The sequence below is a fragment of the Pundamilia nyererei genome, unplaced genomic scaffold (genome assembly GCF_000239375.1).
Source record: "Pundamilia nyererei isolate P.nyererei 1_Seehausen unplaced genomic scaffold, PunNye1.0 scaffold00009, whole genome shotgun sequence".
NCBI classification, from domain to species: domain Eukaryota; kingdom Metazoa; phylum Chordata; class Actinopteri; order Cichliformes; family Cichlidae; genus Pundamilia; species Pundamilia nyererei.
Window position 1 is genome coordinate 5,115,989 of NW_005187410.1, and position 24,746 is coordinate 5,140,734.

Here is a 24,746-nt window from a genome sequence, read left to right on the forward strand (position 1 = left end):
GTTCTATCCAGATATATAAGGTGTGCTTTTACTGCTTTGGCAGTGTGTTTAGAATGATTGTCATGCTGAAAAATAAAGTTGTTGTCAATCAGATGCTTTCCAGATGGTATTTCTTGGTAGATCACAGTTTTGACAACACCACTGGCTTAAATGTAGTTCCAAACATGACAGAATCTTAACCATGCTTTACAGATAGCTGTATATTGTTATACACCTCTCCCGACCTTCTCTGTACTATTGAGAACAATTTAAACCAAAAACTTCACATTTGTAACCATCACTCACTGAGACCTGTTGCCCTTGATTTTCAGCCCAGTTCTGGTGTATTTTGGCATACCTCAGTCTTTTTTTCACACTCTCCCTTCTTTAAGAATGGCTTCTTGACAGCCACACTTCCACTGAGACCCTATCAAATGAGGCTTCAGTGAACAATAGATGGATGAACTGAAGGGCCAGGTACATCTCTCAGGTCCTTTGCTAGGTCCTTTCTGGATTTTTTTCCCCCCAGTTTCTCAAGGACATCACTTTTTTATACTGTTTATCTGCTAAAGATATCTTTTTTTGTCCTCGACTTTTTCCTCCAGTTTACTTTTTAAGGTTAGGTGCCAAGTTTTTGTGTAATAGCTGGTTGGGAATCACTGTGTTGCTGCAAAAAATACAATTTTAATTTTTAAATAATTATGTGTTTCTGTGAGAGGCTGCTACTAAGTTTTTTGGTAAGTTTTTTAAGGACCTATATAAATACAAGTTGTTATTATTAGTATGCTTATTTTTTATTATTAAAAGTTTTTAATAATAGAATTTCAAAATTGATTGTTAACTTAGTTGATTAGGCAGCCTTTTATCCTTAAATGATTCATAGGTCAGTTTTATCGTGTAAGATAACGTTATCTCACTTTCTTTTGTTACAAAATAAGATTGTCAGGCATACCAACAGTAAAACCTGCTCTAAATGTTGCCACAAGATTGAGTCAGTCTTTGAATCGGGTTAAGCAATTACCTGCAGTATCATTTTTTTCCTCTCTCCCCCAATGTTAAGTGGATTAACAAACAGAAAAAAATTCCTCTGAATATGCTCAGGTTCAAGAACTGGGCTGAAAATTAGTGAAAAACAGCCAATACCCAAAGAAAACTTTAAAAGACTTTTAGAAGTCTGAACAACTATTGCTTAAAATCAGTTAAAAATACAAAGGTCTTGCTCTTTGGATGCTAAATATAAAGAAATAATTGGCAACTCAAGACTTTTTGCACAGTAATGTTGATTGCATCGAATAGTAACCTATAAATGAATGGAAAATGAAAGCGAAAGAGGAGAGTAGGGAAAGGTACCTAATGCCTCACGGCAGGAATCCAGCAGCCTGAGCACATACCAGCATAACTGGGGTTGTTAGGGTCACCTGATCCAATCATAATTGTAAGTTTTATTAAAAACGAAATGTAAGATTCATTGAAAGATGTGATTATATCCTGTTCATTCGGGGCTTTGTGTGTCATGGGAAGCATTTTAGCTTCTGTTTTAAAAAGCATGTTTAAGCAAGAATCTTGATGTACAGGTTGTGTGTTCTCCCCCTAAAGCGGCAGTTGACAAGATGTTGTGTCATCACACATGTAGTAATCTTTCCGTGAGAGTGAAGTAGATTTCTGTCACGCCTTTGGGCTTTGTTTGCTAGGTACTAGAAAGTAGTACGAAGAGCAAAAGTCATGCAGGAAACGGGCTGAGCAAACAGCTTTTACTTGTGGAAGGCATTTTTCAGTCAAAGCATGCCTCATTCACTACGACCATCACATTAACTAGATTGCATCATTTTAAGGCAACTTTACTTTTTATGGATCAGAAATGTTTGCACGGATTTGCTTCTCTATCTGTACAACATATGGCGTCATCTATCTTTAGACCAGGTTTTGATTAGAAAGAAACACTTGGAAAAAATCTTTAAGGGAGGATAAAAGAAGAAACTTTTAGAAGTACAGCTTCCAGGATGGACAGGAATGTAACAGATGTTGTGTGGAGACAGAGTTGGGGTGCACACAGACAGGAGTGCATCTTATCGAGACCTTATGCACTTTCTCTTTAAACCAGTGGTTCTCAAACTTTTGAAATCAAAGGAAGCTCATACAGCCACTCAAGAATTTTTATCAATTGTTGAAAAAAAAGAATGTACGCTGTAAAAGCATAATAGCACTTATGTTCTCATTACTTAACTGTATTTTCTCTTATTTTCATTTGCCTTACTTCCACATGTCTATGTCCACCCAAGCAACCCTACCCCACAATTTAGGAATCCTTAATAGCCGGAAAGAGAGTTTCTGTTTTTTGGTACCTGTACTTTAATAATAATGATAATAAGAATGGATTGCATTTATATAGCGTTTTTCTAGGCACCCACTATTCATTCACTCTCACATTCACACACTTTGTAGCCACAGCTGCCCTGGAGCAGACTGACAGAAGCAAGGCTGCCATATCGCGCCATCGGCCCCTCTGGTCAACACCAGTAGGCGGTAGGTTAGAGTGTCTTGCCCAAGGACACAACGACCAGGACAGAGAGAGCAGGGGGATCGAACCGGCAACCTTCCGGTTACAGATGAGCTTCCCAATCCCATGAGCCAAGGTCGCCCCTATGAAAGTTAGTAGTCTGTACTTACTGGCTTACTGCCAAACACAATGCCCAGCTATGGAGACAGTTTTATTTCGCATGTACAGCAGCTATTACACTCTATCAGTGGTGGTGAGGATTCAATAAAGTATGACTTAGTGTGTCACTCCTGCTCGTAATTTAGAGAAAACCCCATTTTGGCATGTGTTAATCTTAATAATGGCTTTTATGCCAACAGTAACATGCCATCCCAAGTGACCCGTGATTATTGATCTGTACATGGTTGTACAGCTGTCTTTCTTTAAGAAGGACAGCACACTAGCATTGTACAGTACAGTCATAAGGCGGTAAAGCCAGCATTTGTATTTTGATATCTCAGAACAGTAACAGAATACTGACAGTTGTTGAAATTTACATCTTTGCAAAGCAAGCATAGCCACGTAGTATCTGTTGGCTAATTCCCAACTTGGTGCCATTTTTGTTAAGTGTAGCCTGGAAGTTCAGCACACACATTTAACTCTAATCCTAAAAAGCTGAGGAGTGTTAAAAGTAGCCGTTGAAAAATGTCTGATTGGTGCCATAAATGTAAAATATCTAATGTATTAAATGGAGCTCAAGGACTGTATGCTCACTTCTTCTGTGGATGGACAAGTTGTTTGAATGTGTTGCCTTTGCAATACTAAAAGAGCCATGTGTTTGCTAACCTGTGGGCAAAGCATTTGGGTGTGCCTGTCTGCAGCCTCCCATTTTGTAAATTTGCCACTTCATAGCCACCTCAGGTTAATGGAAAAGCTGGGAATGGCTTAATAAGATTAAGGGATATTCTATATGTCTGGCTTTTCAGATAACATCATGAGATTGTCAGGAAGGATGCTGAGCCAGTATCCAGCCCAGAGGGACTGGGATGGCAAATTAACCAGGGCACCACACCCTGGAATAATCCCCACATGTTCTATTGTAACTTTGAGTGATAATCTGCCCAAGTCCTAACTTGTACCTAAATTCATTTTTTTCACAGACAGGAGATTATGAAATGGAATGGCTGGGGATACAGCGATTCAAAATTCCTGTACAACAAGAAAGGCCAAGCAGAATTTACTGGAAAAAGGTAAAGTATGAGAAAGCAGCCAGCACTCTTAGGTAAAGCTTATTCTTATCTGTTGGTGAAAAATCAGTCATTACTTGGTCTCATCCACTCCCTCTAATCTAGTGTTAGCCACTGTGTTGAGCTTTAGCATTCATTCTGTTTGTGTAACTTGAGGCTGCAGCTTTGCATTGATCTTTTTTTTTTTTTACAGCCCACTACTTGAACCCAGCCTTTGAAAATCAGTCGCTGTCTCTGTGCTTGCTGTGTGCTCACAACAATGTGGTGCTACTGCCACCTAGTGGTTGGCATTTAAACTGTTTATTGTCATCTGAGAAGGTCACTGGTTGTGATTTTCAGCACTCAGGTGCCCATTAGCAGAAACAACTCACCAATTTCTTAAAAAGATAAGATGAATATTATGCTGGCAGTCATGTGTCTGATGGTAAATGCAAATGTAGGTGTAAGAAAAAACGTACTTTTAATGCTGCAGATTCCCAGAAACAACTGTTACTCAGTTCCTCTGCATATCCTTTATCCATGCCTGCCACGACAAGAGCAAAGGTGTAGGTGGGTCTTGTTTCCGTAATCATCACAGACAGCTCTGGGAGAGGTAGCTGTGCTTGTGAGACAATCAAAACAGAGAACTGGCACAGTATGTACGAGCACGTATTATCAAGCAAATTGTTTCCTCCTGTGTAAGCACTTGCCATAAAGCCCTCAGGGCTTTCCGTGCCCTACCGACAAAAAAAGCTATCTGGGTGTTGTATATCAGCTGAAGCAAGGGTGACGTCCTGCTTGGCTCGCTTGCTGCATGAGGGTTTTTTTTTCCTCACTTAAATACTGCATATATTTTACAAAGGTACACCATAGTCCCCGGATGGGCCCAATCTGTGACACCAGCACAATTATGAAAGTGATGGTAAAGGAAAAGCAATAACAGCACTGTCACTGCTGCTCTGCTTGTCTAATAACCTCACTGGACTCAGATCTCATACTGTATTCTTATTAGCCACAGGTCTGGTTCTCCAAATGAATTTGCCCAGTCAAGCATGCAGATATTTTCAGTTTCAGAGTTTCACTTCTGCTGCAGTCAAGCTAATACATGAGACTCGGTTGATTATTTTTAATTGGTAATTCAAACTTTCTTTCCTCTTTTACACAATCCAGGTATAGGCTGAGCGGTATGATCATCCCCGGCCTCAGAGAGTGGATGGAAAGCACGTTCGGTGCCAATCTGCAGCACAAAACTCCAGCAGCAGTGAGTAACAGCTCCTGTTTATTTGTTGCGACTTCGATGAATGGCATTGTGCAGAAGCCATAACCGCTGTGGTTTGTTTTGTTTAAGCCAATTCTGAATAGCAGTGCTGTCCAGCCTCCCACTCTAAACGAGGCCTTCTTGAAGGAGCTAAAGTCCACAGGCATTCCCTTCTCTCATGACGCTGAAGACCGCGTTTTTCGCTCTCATGGTAAGGCAGAAAAAAGTATTTTAATGTCTGTGAATTGTAATTTAATTTGCAACATTTTTTTCATTTGTTATGAAAATATTTTAAAAATGGTGACGTAATTTCATTTTTTAATTTTTTCCCAGGCCATTGCTTACACGAGATCTTTGCTTTGAGAGAGGGGAAAATTGGCCGTGTTCCAGATTTGGTTGTATGGCCAAGTGAGTTCAGAAGCTATGCTGTCACTGTTAAACATGTGTATATATAATTTCTTTCCACTGTGTGTCTGCTTTTCTCCTCCTACATAGCATAACTGATCCCTCCTACTGGCTTAGGTGATTTAAAGGGTTAATCTCTGCAGCGGCAGGGATATTAATATGTATGAGTAGAAGCTTAATAAGAAGCGTCAGGGGGAGGACGGTTGACACCCAATACTCCACAGTCTGGCCCTGCATAGTACACTCATGAATTATGATTCTGAGATTGGTTTTCTCTTGTTATGGCTAGCACTATTTTATCATGCAAATAAATGTTGACTGATGGTTGAAACTTGATTAGCAGCCTCCCAAATGGGAAGCGAATCACCAGGCAACTGTAGGCACATTCTCATCCACAGTGGCTAATCCCAAGTTTTAACTTTTCCAACCGTACAAATGCACTCTCATCTACTAAATGTGCAGTAGATGTTTTGAGCTATAATTGCCATTCCTCGGTAGCCTCTCCAAGTGAATTTTAAGTGGATGTTTAGTTTGTGGAGCTGTAATCCTTTGGCCTACGCTATGTGTTTAATTGGATGCCCAAATGCAGTAGAATGTAAGCATTTCTCACTGCCTCTTAAAAGCTCTCGAGGCCAGTCAAGCACATCCATGTACTTTGGTATTGCTGTTCATCCCACTCACTCACTGCCCCAGTGTGAATGTATATGGGCTCTGATTGGTTAAAATACATCTGTATTGATCTAGCATGTCCCACCCAAGAGAGTGTAGCTTCATGCAGTTTGACTCAGCCTGAAGAAAGCCCGAGGCAAATCAAAGGATGCCCTGTCTCCCTGCTGGCCCCCCCTGCTCTAATGGTTCACGAAATATACATTTTTACGTTGTCAGTGGTATGCAGATAGTGTTATGTGCCATCATTTTTTCCCTTTCCAGTGTGTGCATGCTTTTTTAAAAATATTATTTTATGAATATTTAATATATAAACATTGTAGCAGATGGTAAAAGAGTTATGTTTCAAAAAGACAAAGCAATCTTCTATGTTTTTTGCAGACTGTCACAATGATGTAGTGAAAATTGTGGAGCTCGCATGCAAACACAACGTTTGTTTGATGCCATATGGAGGTGAGCTATGAAATCAAAGGCGTTAATCTACATAATTAGCTTTTATGTAAAATTAATATGGGGCTCTAGTTTATTTGCATTTCGCAACTTGTAACATGTAGTGTAATTTCATCCATCAGTTATCTGTTTTTTATGTGGGTGGGTGAGGGCTTAGTGAAAGCTTTATTATCTATATTATAGATGCTGCTGTTAAAAGTAGAGCAGTGGACACTGCACTAATTGTGGTGGTTACAACCATAGGAAATGATTGTAACTTTTTTGTTTGTTTTCTTCTGTCAGTCACTACTAAAAAATGTCATGCTAATAATATGGGAGAAATAAATCTTACGTATTGTTAGTTTTACTGCAGTTTGCGAACAGGTTCGTGACAATCATATCAATAAAAGTCAGTCATTCATTACTGCAGTGAAATCCTGAAGTGTGCAGACGTGCCATGAGAAAAAATTATATATTGCACCTCAAGGATGAGCTATTCAGATGGTGCTTTTCCTCCTGTAACGTGTCAAAATGACTGCTGTGAAAAGGAGTTTTATTGTAACAGTGGTTTTTATTATCTCTTAGGAGGGACTAGTGTCTCTAGTGCCCTCGAGTGCCCCCCAGAGGAAACTCGTTCCATCGTGTCGTTGGATACCTCACAGATGGTACGTAAACACCTGCGCGATCAGCGTTAAGGACAACTAAACTAAAATCAATCTATCTGATCTTTAAAGTTAGAACAATAATCTGAAAAGAGACTGAGAGAGAGTCAGGCTGGATCAGTATACTTATTCATAGACACCAGGCCATAAGCTGAAATGGATATTCAGATTAATATTCAACGTGTTGTTTTCTGTGTCTATTGTTGATATCTCTTCAGGTTTGGATTACTAAAAAAATGTGTCAAGTAAAATTGTGTTTTTGGCAAAACATGATTGTAGTAATAGTACATGTACATTATTTGGGCTCAGGAATTCCTCCTTTTTATCAGCTGATAACAGCCAAGTAATAGTGGAAACTGTTAGTCTGTGCTACAAGCTATTGCATTATGAGACTGAGTGTTTCCAGTGTTCCTTTTTCCCATATACATCTTTTTTTTTCAGTAACATGAGTGCAGCCAGAGTTAGAATTGGTAAATTAGTTGTGTGGATAGGGACAAAACCCAAGTGATGCACCAGCCATTAATCTCAATACAATCCCAAACAAGTCCCCATAAACATGATAATCTTTTATCGGATACAATATAAAGTGGTGAAAATTGTCACTGTACAGTAAAGCCCTTTGATCCATGCTCACCCAGAGGTGATATACAAGCTGTCTACAAGCTCCTAGCTCACCACTCATTGAGTTTGCTGCCACTGACATCAGTGACCAGCGTTCTCTGTCAGGGATCAGAGGTCAGGTGTCTCCAGCTGAACCACATGAAAGGAGCAATGTAGTAGGAACGTAACGTTTATTAGCTCTGGGGACTAATTTATGACCTCCTATAGGTAGGGATAAGCCTTTGGGAAACTGACAGTTGTCTCCCATCCTTGTCTGCACACATTCGTCCTCAAACGTTTTGATGAAAAACATACCGTGTTGTAAGCAAACTGTGAAGAGACTGTCTCCACAGCTTGTTCTTGAGTGCAATGTTTATGTCTGAGTCTGAGATATTTTAAGTCAACATAACAGATGTAGGCAGAGCTCAGATGACAGACATGGCGATATACAATATGTGTTTGAAAGCAGCCGTTTTACACAAAGGAAACGGCTTTAAAAAAAACATTTCTCCCAAAAAACTTTGTGAACTATAAAATTTATGTTTATGACGTCCTCAGACATGTTGTTTGTTTGTCACAGAACCGCATTCTGTGGATTGACGAGAAAAATTTAACTGCCCATGTGGAAGCTGGCATTGTCGGTCAGGATCTAGAGAGATTGGTAAGTACTGCTCGCCCATCCATTTTAATTCACCGAAAGAGCTTACGTTAATATAAAGCGTTGTGCCAACAATCAAGCTGTGCGCCTGTTCCCTAGGAGGCTGTCTGTGCTCATTCACCTTGGTACTCTTTGCTCAGTAGATCTAACAGGGTGCAGGAAGGAGTTTGCGGTAGGAGCAGAGCGCTGAAGGGGAGAGATTAGAGTCTGAGACGGTGGTCATGAGCAGATGGCACCATCAAGCTAATTCAGAAAAATGGAGAAGGAGCAGGCGTTTGATGTAGAGGAATGCGTGAGCTGCATTTAAAGCAGACTCCACCTCTGCATTTAGACTGGGCCGATTTCATAGAGCAGATGGGTCTGCATTATAAACTGCCTTCCAGAGGAATGCTGTGATAAAACAAGGCTTGACTTTACCCTTGTGCTTCTGGGGAGCATTGTTGTTGTACTTTAAGATCTTAATTATTATTACTGTTGAATGTTCCGCCTAAAGATGCAATCTTTCAGTGCTACGTCTGCCTTAAGGAGAATGTGTGGGCTCCCAATGACCTACACATTCTCCTCAAAGCCTTGGGGATAGTGAATCTGATGAATAGTTTTCTCAGAAGTACATTGTTATTACTGCATGGCAAGGAACAAAGCCATACAGTGTGTTTTTTCTGTTCTTTTTTTCTTTGTGGAAGAGGAATGTGTAAGCAGTCTTGCCTGCATAACTCATACACTTAAATAAATATGTAAAACTTACTATTATTTTAGTTTTACTAACAAAGGCTTGTGTGTGCTGGACGTATCAAGTTTACAGGCATTATTTTGCACATGACAGCAGAGCTGCTGTCAGACTAAAGAGAGAGAGATCAGTGCATTATTTATTCAGTCTTTCCACTTGGTTTATTTTGGGCCATTATAAAACCACCAATGCCATAAAACCGCCGTTTTTACATTGCGGTATAACTAGAGCAGTGACATGCAGCAGCAGAGGTGCAATTATATTTTCCCTTTGCTTGCGCATTCTCTTCGCTTGTTATTAAAACATTCTCGTGGGTTTACGACATCATTGTTTACCACACATTTCTGGCTCCCTTTTAAGTTAAAAACAAACATGTTTTTTTTTTTTTTTTCCATTTTATTGCAGCTTAATGAGAGCGGCTACTGTACAGGACACGAGCCTGACTCCATGGAGTTCAGCTCCCTGGGGGGCTGGGTAGCAACCAGAGCATCAGGTATGAAGAAGAACATCTATGGCAACATTGAGGACCTGGTGAGTGCGCAGAAACCTGTAGAAAGAAAATTATTACATTAGGTTTTGTGGGCTTCACGTCTTTAAGTTTGGGCAGGTGTGTTTTGGTTCTAAAGCTGCTTTATCGCTGTGTTCTCACTGAATAGGTTGTCCACATAAAGATGGTTACCCCACAAGGTGTGATTGAAAAGAGCTGTCAGGGACCTCGCATGTCCACGGGGCCGGATGTTCACCACTTCATCATGGGCTCGGAAGGTTAGATGACTTTCTCACGTTATTCCAGTTCAGGAGTGCATGTGGGCGTGTGTGCAGTTGTGTAAACATGCATGTCAATGTGGGTTTGTGTGCGTGTCTTTGAAACCTCTGTGATAAAACGGTAACATCAGGATGATTCTCATGCTCTCCGCTTCTTACACATTTACTAGCATTGGTGGAAATGTGATCTGGAGAGGTGTTAGTTAGGAACCAGCAAGTGTCCTCTGCTCCCCATCTGCACTGTCCTGTCCTTGTGAATGCCCACAGAGAATACTGCCATATGTCAGGTTTCCCCTGCATAATGAAGAGGTTCAGAGACTCTTGGCATCGTTATGTTAAACAGCTGTGGATACAAACTTTTTATTTGCCCTACAAAGCTCAGCAATCTGCTCCTCGACTGGGCTGGGACTGCTGCAGAAGTCTCTATTTGCGTTCAGCGAAACTGATCTCAGCAACAGTATCATACCAAGAAACAGGGTTTGAAGGTTGGAAGTTGTGTCCTGACCGCGCAGATTAACTGTGAGAGGTCATGTTTTGACTGCCAGTGGCCATATACGGGGTAGTTTCAAATTAAGCTAGCCACATGTATTTTTACTCTTTATGACTCAGCCACCACAGAATTAAAGATCTTCTCCAAAGAATTTTGCTCTGCCTTAAATATGCTTGGCACTTTACACTTCATGGCTTGAACATGATTCTGCACTAGTAGACTGTAGGGTGCTCGGGACAGCCCTGCAGAAAAACTTTTGTTGTGAGATGAATGCAGTGTCCAAAGTATCTGGTACAAATGATCTGTGGGCTCTCAGTTAGGTTGTTGATGGTCCTTCAGCCAGATGCAGAGTAGTTATAACATATTAATACACATAAGTTACAACATACAAAGAGCTGAAGTGAAACCGAGCAGATCTTGGATGTTTGGTTATGCTTCTCCCATTCCTGGTGAACTCCTGTGAAAAGCCTGTGGCTCCCTTCCCTGTTCCAGCCCACTTGTCAGCCAATCAGCATTCGACCTACGCATAGCTGAGCTCTGCACTGTTGGGTTGTTGGATGCATGGGAGCATTTTTGCATAGGCTGAAAACCCATCTCCCCATAAGCTCTCCGTGGGCAAATACCTACAGAAGTACACAATGACCAAATCCAAGAATTCCTTTCCCAAAGGATGAATTTCTAAAAGATACTTGCAATGGGTTCCCTATTATTTATGCACTATGAACCCTTAGAGCCAGACTGTTTTATCTGCAAATACTATTGGCTTACAATAGCTATTTGTTGATCTGTCCATATCTGCATTTACATCATCCAATAAATTTAAATTTAAAAAGTAAAGAAGAGTTGGTAGGAACACAGTTCAACCATGTAATGAGTGTTACATCTTTTGTCCACTAAAGGGCATTCTGCAACTTCCCTGCAACGTGTTGGAACATCACAAACACATCGAGCTGATCCAACTAAGTGAACAACTACACATAAGCAGATTTCCATAGCATCAGTTATATTTCATGTATCTGAAAGAAAACCTCAGCTGATTTGTAAAATATTGGAAATTTAAATCACCAAATATCAGTATCAATATCAGTCTTAAAAATCCTGTATCGGATTAAATATCATGTTACAATCAATATCAGAATAGTGTTTGTCTTGCTTACTGGCCAGTTATACAGCCAGCAATACTGTGTGTGTGTGTGTGTGTGTGTGCGTGTGTGTGCGTGTGCGTGTGCGTGCGTGTGCGTGTGCGTGCGTGCGTGTAAAGCAACTCTAGCATCTTGATGGCATCCAAAAAATGTTACATTTGTGAAACAGTGGACTTGAGAACAACAAGCCTAGTTTGCTGCTTTTTCTGGATATGAGTCTATAAAAGATAATCAATTACTGAAAGTGAAAATAATAGCAGTCTACTTGTAATACATAGCTAGATATTGCTTACTCATGTACTCACTCACATGGTACAAATATTTTGAATATTGAATAATCTAATATCACAGTAGCACATTTTTTCTAACATGCTTCATATCTTCAAAACCCAAGGAGCTTTTTTGCAATTAAGGTGAGTGAAATTGAAGATGCTCTTGCTTCTGTGGTTGCTACACTGAGCAGAGATAGGACAGGACCACACCTCAGTGGTAGAGCATGTTGTTCTGGGAGGCCTAACTCTTTTGCTAAGAGGTCACACCAGCACACAGTCTCATTAAAATTATCTACCTCCTCACCGAAAGAATCCCATCCTGGTGTCTGACAGTAGGCCACAACAACAGCAAAGCGCCACGCTAAAACCCTCAACTATGCTCTGCATGTTAAGTGGAACGCATCCATTTCATTAGAAATTACTGTGAAACCTCAGACTTCTTATTCTCTGCACAACAACGGGTCTGTGTATCTCTCTGACCTTGAAGTAACCTGAATGCAAAGTAGTTCTTCCCCCTTGCTACAGCCAGTGTAAACAATGATTGGAATGATCAATGCTAATCCTTTTCTCTTTTAAACTCCCCTCAACCATGCAGAAAATACGATATGAAACCAACTAACGCTAACCTAATGTTGAGAGTTAAATGATTGATTTAAAGCAGTGGTTGCACAATGGTCAGTGGCTTTTTTGGTCAAAATATTTACTGCTAAAAACGCTCTTCATTGTGAATATTCCCTTTCCGCAAATACGTAGCCTTTAAGATGAGGTTAGTTTAATAGCAAGAGTTCCAGTTAGCTTAAGCTGCACTCAGTATTTCATTGCATTGCATCTGTCCCGAGAGAGTTTTTCCAGCATTGCTGTTCTTATTGCCTCCATTTAGCCCTCACCCTGGCTCCTCCTACAGTCTTTCTTTCTCTCCTTCTCTAGATCCCCACCCCGCTCTCATTAAGTGGCTTCTCCTGCATGCTATCAGGAGGGGGGGGGGAGAAAAAACCCTTCTTGGGGTGAGGCCCAATGCAGTCACGTTTTCCAGTGTGCCACTAGGGAGCAGCATGTGGCATACAGTGTCACATTAGAGGCCTCATTAACAACCATAACAGGCTGATGAAGCCTCCTGATGGACTGTGTTCATGGGGGATACATTTATAAATGAACGTGATCTATAATGATACAGAGTGCACAGGGTGCAAGAAAGCAATTTGGATCATAGCAATAAAATTCACAAACTAGCTCTAATAGCTGTTGTTCATTGTTGAGTGTGTGGAGAAAGTGTAAAAATGGCAATTACATGTTGTGCAAACCCATCAGATATTCTCTTTTGTTGTCCAAAACCCTTAAAATGTTTGTACAGTTCACTTTGAGAATAGATGTTTTTAAACTGTGCTTGTGTTCTTGTAGAAAAAGCAATGTTTAAATTTTTTTTCACTGATTGTAGTTTTCATTTTTCATCTGATAACAAAAGAAAGCATTTTGATTAGCCACATCTTTTTCAAAAAAGTCATCTGAAAGCAAGTGCTCAAAGATTGAGCTTAATTCAAATTTTTTTATGAGAAGAGATGGCAAACATCCTTTGCTACCCATAGTTTACTTTCAAATAAACATTGGGTATATTTGAACCAAGTGGTGTGAGGATTTCAGCAGCAGCAGGTAATTGTTGAAAGCTTCCAGGTCATGAGGTCAGCCACAGGTTTCCTTCTACCTTGTGTGCGTGTTGCTGTTGTTGGTCTTGGTGCCTTTGATATACCCCTGCTTTACTTCCTGGTGTTCTTAAGCTGATAAATCTCAGTTATCCCCCAGTGTGTGGTAGAAAACCAGATCTGCTAAGTGAAATGTGAGACAAAGGTCAACAGAACAACCCCTGGGACATGTACCAGAGCCCTGTAAAACAGTCTTGAGTTCCGCTTAAAGCGGGTTAGGTCATATAAACTCTGGGAACTGATGTACGTACTTTTGTTCTGCTCAAAATCTCACTGTGATTTTCCACAGGAACCCTGGGCGTGGTTACTGAGGTTACAATGAAGATTCGTCCCATGCCGGAGTACCAAAAATACGGCTCTGTGGTGTTCCCTAATTTCGAGATGGGAGTTGCCTGTCTTCGAGAGGTTGCCAGACAGGTAACAGGTTAATCTCCCCTTCAGCATGTTGTGCTCTGTTGCTTCATAAAGCCATGTCTCAACATGAGATGGAGGCTAGAAAGTTACTGTGTTTGAGGTATGCACAAAATAAGCACTTTCAGGTCTTCGTTTTACCTCCTTTAAAGCTAACCTGGCAGAAGAAAGCAGGGAAAAACTGATTTATAGACCAACTTGCAAAGGCATCTGACGTCGTCAGACCTCATTTGGCCTGAAGTGCTGTCTCAGAGAGTCTGTATACTGTACATTTAGGACAAATAACCAAAAGCTATAAAGTCAAAGCTCTTTATTGTTGTTCATTCGACTAATTCGGGCCAACTTCTTTTCCCTGCAGAGGTGTGCTCCAGCTTCTATACGACTCATGGATAATGAACAATTTAAATTTGGTAAGTTTTATTTGGAGTTCACATTTAAGCCCATCTCAGTTATCACCTCTTTATGTGTCTATATGACTTTCATTTAATCTACAAATTCTCAACATTAGCTTTTCCCGTTACAAGTAGGACTTAATTTGGCTAGATTTTTATTTTTTGTTTTCCCAGGCCCCAATAAAACCTTTGGCTTTGATCAGAGAGCTTTGCAACATGAGCCATATGATGTGGTTTAATCATTTCTTTAGTTTCTCCCATTTTATTTTGTTTGGTGTTCCACCTAACCATGAACGGCACTTGTGCAGCAGTCAATGATGTCACAACGGTCCATGCCACTGAATCGTTAAATTGATTATTATTTTTGCAACCGAATATCTGCGCGCGCACACACACACACACACACACACACACACACACACACACAAACACACAGTTTGAAGCACGATGAAAAATAAACCCGACCAGAATTAAGTCATTATTGCACTGAAGTTTTATGATGTTGTTTCTTCGGGTCCAGTGGAATGCATCTGGCATTCCCAGAGATCGCTGCAAAGTTCCCCAGTCTCGTGGGATCTCATTATCTTCCCTGTATTTCCACTTTTCACACAGTAGGCACTTCCTAGCCTTACACAGGGAAGACAAAGTGACCAGGATCTTTTTTTCTTTTTCTTTTTTTTTTTGGGAGGGGGGATAAAAACTAAAACTCATGGCACTATGATGCATTCATGGATTTAGTAGCTTGTCCTTACTTTTTAATAATGATTACTGTGGAGAAAGTTTGTGTACTGTATAAAAGGGTTGGGTTTTTTGTTTTTGTTTTTAGTTTGAGACTACACAAATAATTTAGCTCTACCTGTATTAATATATAAAAATAAGGATTTTTGTATAAAGGAAAGATAATATAAACATATGAACATATCATTTTTGTTCATTGTATTAGCAATTTTTTCTCTCTGGATTTTGAGTATTTAATTAACGAGTATGATGGCTGTGAGGGACCTTAAGACCTACAATCACAGTTTGGAATGGAAACAATTAGGACACTAAGTGATGAAGAGACTTGAGCATAGGGGGAAATAAATGAACTGTTAAGTCTCGGCGACATCACCCATGACTTCCCTGCTGTGATTGATAACCATCCCATTGGCCCCAGCCCCTCATTTTCCCTTGTCCACAGGCGCTTTTGTGCGTCCGATCAGGAATAAATCAAAAAGGGTGGCTGAGGAAGACGGATATCACTGTGTCAACCCCACTTCCCTTCGGAAACTCTCTGATTTATAGTCGCTGTCGCTCGCAGCCACTGGCCAGTTGTGAAGTTATTCAAATGTTACCATTTATTTCTTCTTCTTTTGTTTGCATTTCCAAATATATCAGAATTGCTTTGCTCTCTCAGAACACTGGAGGATGCAAGCAGAAGCAGAGTTTGCCTAATTTGTGGGAAATTGTGTTTTATTTACTTTAGGGCTTCTTTTAGGTGAATTAACTGAACTGATTTTAATCTGATATTTAACAGGTCATGCCCTGAAGCCTCAAGTATCTTCAATTTTCACTTCCTTTTTGGACGGGTTGAAGAAATTTTACATCACCAAGGTAAAAAATAACCAGGGGTGAACACTGTAAGGTTCTTGCTGCAGGTGTTTTACATGAAAAATGAGCCTACCTCTTTAATTCTCAGTTCAAAGGGTTTGACCCCAACCGCCTGTGTGTGGCCACCCTGCTGTTTGAGGGAGACCGCGAGAAGGTCCTGCAGCATGAAAAGCAGGTTTATGACATCGCTGCAAAATTTGGGTGAGTAGTGGCTGCTGAGTTTGGTATTTTTACATCTTTCTTCTATATCTCTTTATTGTTGGATCATTTAAAGATCAGAAAGGTTAGAAATGTGCCATAAGGTGAGGCTTTATACACAGTGGTGGCGCTGCTTTCAAGCAGCCTTGGAGTAGCAGTGATAAGAATTGAAAAGCACAGTTACACACTTAAGATTTGTTCTTCGACTCAGTAGCTTGTCTCGATGTGGATTGATGGATCACCTCTGGATGTCCTCCTGTCAGGCTAGCTTTAATGTTAAAGTAGGTGTGAGGTGGGCAGAGATAGTAGGGCACAGCTCCCCTTAGGACAGCACAGGGCCACAAGACACAGCTGGGGAGTGTTTGGCTCTTGTGATTGATCATGAAACACATCAATAAGGACTTTCTTGGAAATCTGTTACCAGCCAGCTAGAGAGGAAACCTCCTTCATCCAGAACCATTTTTAAGCCCTCAAAAAAGAATATTCAGTTCATTTGCCATCTGTGTAATTGTTATGAAAATAATTACTTTTATTTATTGGTGAATTGTAATTGGTAAACGGTAAAAGGTTTTTGGAAACCTAATATGAATATATCTGTGTAGAAATCTCATATAAACATTTCTCATCTATAACTAACTCCAAATAATCCTGATGCACAGTTTCCTCGGACATTTTTGTCTGTTCCCATTATTTTGCACAGCCACATAAGAACACAAAACCTCGGTCCTAATTTACTCAGATCCAAAATCTTCCACACACAACAAAAGAAAGAAAGCTTTAAAGTTCAAAGATGGATTTTTATTTAAACTGGACATTTAAAAAACTGCAGAAACATATGAATGGATAAAGATATCAACCTTTCATCTCAGGTAGACCACAAATGTGATGTTTGGTCTGAAAACTGGCTGCAAGGATTTGTACAAGATTTGCACCATCATGGGTCATGACATAGCCAATGCATAAATGTGTTAGTCATTCATTAAAGTGGTTGTGGCAGTAACCTTTACGTTTGCAGATATTTCACATTTATGTGAAGCGTTTGTAAATCTATAGATCTCAAGTGTTCATACAGTTGCTACCAAAACTGACTCTGGATTTTTAATATTTTTTTTTAGTTAAGAGAAACAATAAAAAAGTCCAGTGTTTCATTGTAATTAATATCTTGTGCAAGGCATTCCCTGTTTTGCCAAATGTTTGATCAGTATTTGATTGTACATGCCATACATTATATTCATTAAGTCTTATTTGACACCATTGTAGCATTTCATGTTTGCTTCTATTTTAGAATCTTGCTGAGGTTCAAACAATGGTTTTGTGATAGAAAGGGGTTAAGCCATACCAGCCAAAACCTGTCAGATGCAACATAGTCTTAATAATTGCATTATTTTCATTAAATGGCCATCACCCATCAGCTCAAGTGCCGGTGATGGATTGCTTAGGTGTGGTGAGGAACGTTTCCTGCAGTGATGGGAAACAGGAAGAAGGGTGAAAATCAATATAGTGATTTTCTAATGAGCTTGGCCTGATTAGTTTGGATGGTAGATGAAAATGTGATTACCCACCGCAGGTGATAGATGTGTGGCTGACCTATGGCGATGCAAGGAGCATAGCGCCATTGATCTGTACATTGTTGCACTGACAGCCTCCAAGACAGCGGTTGTGAGAGGGAGCAGCCGGAGCAACAAAGCTGAAGAAAAGATCTGTTAAATATTAACCCTGATGTCTCCTCGCAGGGGCCTGGCAGCTGGAGAGGACAATGGGCAGAGGGGCTACATGTTGACCTTTGTCATCGCTTACCTCCGGGTGGGTCACTTCTCTGGCTTTTTCACTGCCTGAGCTGATGGGCAGGTGGGGCAGGCAGGGAGATTGCAATTTGACAGCGGAGAGGATAGCGAGCAGCAATGAAAGCAGCGGAATATGACCTCGGGAGGGCTTTGATTTGATCTGGTCGCAGTTGTTGTCAAGGCATTGAACAGCAGTAGAAGAGCACAGTAAATGCAGACAGAATGACAATAGAAAGTTGACTCAGGTCATCCCTGTTAGAAACCTTTCTGATAATCATCAACAAGCAGGGTGTTTAAATATACTTAAGCAGGTCATCAACAGCTTTCTGCTTTTTAGTTTGTTTGTTTTTTTTATCTCAGTTGTCAAAAGTCCTTCCTCAGTGGCTCCATATTGTAGATGTTTACACATTCGCCCAACAAGCAATAATCCCGATTTCAATCCCAGGAGGAGCCACAAACCCTTTTGGGGTTGCATCGGAAAGGGCATCCAGAATTTAAAGCCCTTTTCAATAAAGCAACAGCTTCTATTCAAAAATGCCTTTTTGCAATACAGGTCTGAAAATGTCTCGTTGAGATGTCTACTAGTACTACTAGTTATTTATGTAGTCATTCTTTATATTCTAGTTTTATGATAGTGGTTTGTTCTGTTGAATGTAAGCTGGTGGTAAAACATCACAAAAAAGCCCAAGATAATGTCTTTGTTTTATCGGTACAGAGAAGAGAAGCTGCTTTCATTTCTCTTTTTTTCCTTTAAAAAAGAAAGTTGTGCATTGCCTTTAAAAAAAAAAAAATCGATCGAATGTCACCCAGCTCATAAAAATAAGAAGCTGTGATTTCAAAATAAGATCACAAGCTTGGAGGATTTCTGCATATGCTTGATTTACAGGGTTACCACAGTTCTCATAAAATGTGCTGAATCACATTAACATATCAGCCTGCTTATATATGTGCATTTCATTCCAACCAGGACTTGGGAATGGACTACTATGTGATTGGCGAGTCCTTTGAAACCTCTGTGCCTTGGGACAGGTAAATACATTGATTCACTCGCCTCCTGCAGAGTCTGCCCTGAGCGTCCTAATCCTGTTTTTCCCTTCCTTTCGTTTATTTCTCCTTGCCTCTGTCTTTCACATTCACCTTCATGCCTGCCTTCTCCCCTCATTAAATGACCCTGCGTTGGTGGAGCTTTTCCTCCTCAGCATACAAACGTACCACTACTGACATACTCACACACCCACACACATACATAGGAGGGGAGAGGTGTGTGAGTGTGCTCTGTATGTGTACCATGTACTATGAGATACAGGCTCATCTCACACCCATGTACTGTGATCTGCATTTTCTACATGTTTTCATTGTCCTGCTTTCTCACACAACAAACAGGAGCACATGCAGGCTCCTTGTTGTGTAACATGCCTGATGGGGAGAGACCAAGAGATCAGGCAGTGAGGCGAGCATATGTGCCTGGCTCATTACCCAGCCTCCTCCCCATCCTCCACACTCCACGCACGACTGCAGATGCTTAGGACTGGCGGCCATTTCCACACCAGTGGGAATCTCTCCCACAATGGTCTTCATGTTAGTCAGTCTGGTCTCTACCTCCTGCCTGGTCTCTTGCCTTTCTTTAATGTTTTTGGTCTGTCTTTCTTTTATTATTTCTATTTTTGCAGTGCTTGGTTTTAAATACACATTGTTGTCATGTTTTAAACACACAAATATCAGCTTAAACTCCTATTAATTTTCTTGTCTTTTCTTTCTTTTCTTTTTTTAGGGTTTTGGACATTTGCAGAAATGTAAAAGCGCGCATTGTGCGAGAGTGTAAAGACAAAGGAGTTCAGTTTCCACCATTATCCACATGCAGGTAATATTTAAAAACAGTTTCCAAAAGACTGAGCCTGTACAAGCGCTCTCACCATATTTTAATGTTTAACACTAGTGCAGAAACGACACCTACAGTATAAATTTCATATTGTTCTTCCCATGAAAAGAACACAACAATGCACTGTGTGTTCTAATTTGTCCAAAGGCTATTAAAAATATGACACTCTCAATCAGGTCACACATATGTAACGAGCTCAGGTAACTTATTAAACAAGCAGGGCAGTGTAGTTTTTAGCAAATGATACTCAAGGATTAAATGGTTTTCTTGTTGGATGCTATTTTAAACTGAGGAATAAGGTGTAGTTGTTTGTCACAGTTTGTAACAGTTTTTGAATTGTTTAAATTTTACAAATAGAAATGCTTCTGAAAAAAATAATAAACATCATGCTGTGATAAAATATCATCACATCAATCCTTTAAATGACATCTATACACAAATAATCAAGAGCATTCCCCAAATGAAATATTTTGGAAAAAGTTGGTCCAAATTAGAAACAAATGAAAAGCAAAGAAAAAATAGAATGACTATCAGTTGCTAACTTTTATTGTTTGACAGCAAATGGCATTCAATCCTAAAGATACATTTCAGTTATAACCTTGGAAGTACTGAGGTGCATACCAAGTGTGACCCCTGTTGAGTTTGCAAGACCCACGGAGACAATGCGGTCGGACGTTGTGACAGACAGACGGCGAGCTGGTTGAGGAGCACCAGGCTGCTGCTCACAGATTGCGGACAGATTAGGCCTCAGCCTGATTATGCTACAGCCATTCATTTCCCGGCTGCAGTCTGTCACATGATTGATTTGTCCATTTAACCTCCAGAACAGTGAGTGTGCCAGGTGATGGGCCATGTCAAATGAACAAGGGCCCAGCACCCTGCTCCTCCAGAGGGAGCAAGGCCAGAGAGAGAACATGTAAACGGGAAAAGCAGCATTATATTCTCAACACAAAGGTTGTTACACAATATGTTCGAAAACCTGAGCGTAAGCTGCATTTAGTGGTGTGGGGAAAACACAAATATTATGATGTCAGTTGAATCACCCTGCCTGCATCATACCTGAGGAGTAAATGTGGCTCAGATGATTCAGTAAAAGGATTTGATCGCCATTTATTATGTGATAATGTTGTGTTATTAAAGGCGATAGTGCTTCCACGCTGCCTCCGCTTTCTGCTAACCATGAATGGAATTGAGGTCAGAGGTTCGCTGGGGAAAACCAAACCTCCCACTGCACTTTGTCTTCCGATTCCAATAGAAAAGAATCATTTATTGTATGTAAAATGGAGCAACTTGTCAAAAAACTCCTCCTTCACATGCATGTAAATTGGATTTTCTGAGAGACGGTGGAAAGAGAAAGATTAAGGTTTTTTCCGCTCGTTTGAACGCGTTTCTTTTTCGTGCAGGGTGACTCAGACGTATGATGCCGGTGCCTGTGTCTACTTTTACTTTGCCTTCAACTACAGAGGACTCAGTGATCCAGTGCATGTGTATGAACAAGTGGAGGTAGATCCAGTTTTATTTTTCTGCACATTATGCCAAAAACTGTTAAATAAAATTAGAGCAAATTGCATCTGATGTGATAACATGTTGAAACGCCAACACCCATCAGAACAGATGTCAGAATATAACATTATATAATGTATAAACTGAGTGTTGTTTTGTTTTTTTCCCCTCCTCACAGCATGCAGCTAGAGAGGAGATCCTTGCCAATGGAGGGAGCTTGTCACATCACCATGGAGGTACCCAGAGCTGAGAATTTTGTGCTTAAAATGTAGAGCCTGTTTTCACAAACTGCAGAAAGCAAGTGCATATAAATCACCAAAAAAGCAGAGTGATGTTATATTTGGAGATTCTCTTATGTTTCAGTTGGCCAGGAAAAAAAAAAAGTTTTGTACTGAATTGCGATGACAGCATGGCGAGCCTACCCGGCGTGCTCTTCCACGCTGGCAGCCAGTCGTGCTGTAAATGTGCATTTGGTCGTGGATCTTTCATCGCTTCCTTCACATTTCCAAAATCTGTTCCCACAGCTCAGATGAATGACTCTGACTCGGCTATTTGTTCATTTCAGCAGTGACCAAATGAAACGTGAGCAGGGGAGGGCGGCGAAACAACTCTCCTGGCCCCATCAGGGCTAACCGAAACGGCTGCCTTATCTATATTGCCATCCGCCTCGCTGTTTTCATACATCACTTGAGGCTATTCATCACACCTGTCAAAAACAGTATGTAGTGAATCAGCTGCGATATTAAATCACAATTTTTCCTGAAGGCGGGGACGGGTTCAAAATTAAAAGATTGCTAATAAAAAGGAGGCAGCGGGCCGGGGTAAATGATGCCGCCGTTATCGCCGGCTGTACACTGACCTCCAAACGGTGGCCCGGCCACCCCGAGCGGCACGGGGAGGTGACGCTGGGGAGAGGGGGGTGGGATATTGATGCAGCTACCGTGTGCGAGGCCCATTCTGTAATTGTGATTAATAACAGCGGGGCTCGCTATCTGGGTGCAGACAGGACGGTTTGTCTGCCCACAATCAGCGCTTGACAAATGGAGCTAGTTTCCCTGGGTTTTGTGTATCAAACAAAACAGATGTAGTCAAGGATGGTGAGGTGGGAGGCCAGTGGAGAAAATATACATTTTTGTGGCCCTGTATTTACAGCAGGTCAGCACGGTGCTGCGTGGGTGTACGAAAGGGAATCTCTGCATGCAGAGCGCTTCGACCCCTTTCACTACAGGACGTAATACTCACCTAACAGCACTGTGTGTCAGCTGCTGTCCAGGGGAAAACCATTTTTCATGAAAAAGGAGTCAGTTTTAACAAACTGGCTTTAAAAAACCCCAAAACGAACATGTTAAATGTTTAAATATTGGCCAGTGCTTAAAGACAGAACACCAGGAGAAATGTCCTCTTTAACTAGGTCACCAGTGTCGCAGCAGTGAAGAGTTGTCGGAACATCCATCACCAGGAGAATCATCCATCTATCAACCCTGCACCGCAACTCCTCAACCAATACTCCAGCTTGGTCATATCAGAGGAATGCATGGCCACTGCCTTACCCTGTCTGTCATGTCCTGACCCCCATTTGTTAGAGAAACCCCAGGAGAGCGAGAGCGGGGTGTGGAAGCGGATGAGCCTCACCCAGCTTCTCTCTTCTTCTCCAAATGAAGGCCATTCGAGGGTGCCCAGCGTCTTCACCTCACCTTGCGGCTTTCTTTTTCTTTTCTTTTTTTTTTGCGGAGATTCTCTCTCACCTGCTCCCCACACTGCACTTCCACTCAGGTCACTGCTCTCAGGAGGTAAAAAGAATGACCTGATTTGGTGAAGTTCCGCGTTTGCCATTCGCCCTGAACTTCCCCGGGCTTTTCCACATGGGAGAAATGTCAGTTGTTTGATTTTTGAGAAGGAGGAGGGGCTTTTCTAAAATAGCTACCTGCACTTCTTTGCATGTCTCAGCTGCACACACCAAGCCTGGTGAGATTGATTGCAATAGCAAGCAAAAAAGAGAGAATATGACAAGATAGATGTGTAAATTATCACAGTGATGGAGGCAATGATGCAGTCCCAGCACCTTCTGTTTTCTCTCCTATTCCTGAGAGGAGGGTGGGATGGAGGTGGAACGAGAGGAAAGAAGTGGGGAGGAGGGTGGTGGTGGTAGAGAGCTTGGTACTTTCTTAGTTATTGGGTAGCAGCTGATTGGTCCCCTTGTCCCCATCTGGAGGTTTGTGTGGTATCAGAGTCCCCAGTGACCCCGCTGTCTGCCCTGTTTTGTCAGGAGACGGGCCTCACTAGCCTCATGGCTTATCCCCATCTGGGTTTCCTGGCCAAACTCTGATAACATAGCGTTGTAACATGTCAGGGTGGCCCCTTTTTCTCATCTTGCCCTGGGAGCAGGGGGGGGTAGAGGCTGGAGAGAATCGTGTGGATTGGGAAAGGAAGGCATGTGAAGACACGTTTTTGGGTTTTTTGGGGGGGTTTCGTTTCGTTTTTTTTTCCTTTTGGCCTTTATAATCTTATCTAAACTGATTACACTGCTGGTTTCACATGTTTACACAGAGAGCAGCACCTGTTCTGAGCTGCTCTGTTCTCAAGTCTATCTTTTTTTTGCGTGGGTGGGTTGTAGATATCGAGTATTTCTTTTAAAGTGACACGACGTCAAAAGTTAAAATTTACTTACTTCCTCTTTGCTGGACTGTTATTAAAAGACGACTTTTTCCAAGAATGAAGCAGCTTTCCTTTCCCGGATTTTTAGTTATTAGTATCACACTCTGATAATGACTACTTGCTCTTTTTGAACTGATTTTGCAGGGATTAAAGCTAAAACAGTGACCGAAATGATCATTCTCACTGCTTCCCAAATCCCACATTATCCCCCCAAAAAGTTGCACTGATAGAAAACAGAGAGAAGGTGAAAGCTTCTCATGTATCATTTATTATTTAAGTACTTGGTTAGGCCATAAAAGGCAAAGTTAAACTTGAAATTAGATCAATTTTCGTGACTGTGCCGAAAAACATTGGACATGAACCTAAATCTACATATTTGGGGTTTCTTGGGTCTACTTGAGTAAGTCAGTGTTGTTAGTCCCCAGTAGCACCACTCTTTTCCTCCTCTTATTGCCAAATACAAAAATATAAATTACTGCTTTAATTTGGTTACATTTGCTGTTAAATTCTTCTGTTTGAAAAGTTGCCGGCTCCACTCTGCGGGACCCTGTCAGGTCCAAATGCTTTGGAGAATGTCGAACTGGACAGCTGGTAAAGTAATGGGCGCTCTCACTGGGCTTCATGCCGAAGGCAGTCTCACTCCTCAGGTTGGGGGGTTTGGACGACGACGATGAGAGGCCGCGAGGAGCGGCTGAAAGCCAAACTCCCGCTGACAGAGTGCCATTGTGTTGGTGCTCCACGGCTGGCTGTGGCACCCTAATGATGATCGGGCCAGTGTTGGGGCATAGAGTGACGTTCGGGACAACGGAGCACAACACCCTCGCGGGTCAGCTGGAGGAGTGCGGCCGTTGGCACAATGAGACAGAAAACGCTCCTGTGACT

At 41.3% G+C, this 24,746-nt stretch overlaps 1 protein-coding gene across 1 annotated transcript in view; it reads left to right on the forward strand.

The window, feature by feature from the left end:
- Positions 1-24,746, forward strand: part of agps (alkylglycerone phosphate synthase) — a 29,400-nt gene that overhangs the window by 2,406 nt on the left and 2,248 nt on the right. Inside the window, exons 2-19 of the mRNA XM_005723512.1 lie at positions 3,616-3,705; positions 4,852-4,942; positions 5,030-5,150; positions 5,273-5,347; positions 6,392-6,463; positions 7,025-7,104; positions 8,282-8,362; positions 9,492-9,617; positions 9,743-9,851; positions 13,742-13,869; positions 14,222-14,273; positions 15,772-15,848; positions 15,934-16,046; positions 17,777-17,846; positions 18,795-18,856; positions 19,599-19,688; positions 21,110-21,209; positions 21,388-21,445. Of these exons, the coding sequence (XP_005723569.1) occupies positions 3,616-3,705; positions 4,852-4,942; positions 5,030-5,150; positions 5,273-5,347; positions 6,392-6,463; positions 7,025-7,104; positions 8,282-8,362; positions 9,492-9,617; positions 9,743-9,851; positions 13,742-13,869; positions 14,222-14,273; positions 15,772-15,848; positions 15,934-16,046; positions 17,777-17,846; positions 18,795-18,856; positions 19,599-19,688; positions 21,110-21,209; positions 21,388-21,445 (1,595 nt within the window). The remainder of the gene's footprint in view (positions 1-3,615; positions 3,706-4,851; positions 4,943-5,029; positions 5,151-5,272; positions 5,348-6,391; positions 6,464-7,024; positions 7,105-8,281; positions 8,363-9,491; positions 9,618-9,742; positions 9,852-13,741; positions 13,870-14,221; positions 14,274-15,771; positions 15,849-15,933; positions 16,047-17,776; positions 17,847-18,794; positions 18,857-19,598; positions 19,689-21,109; positions 21,210-21,387; positions 21,446-24,746) is intronic.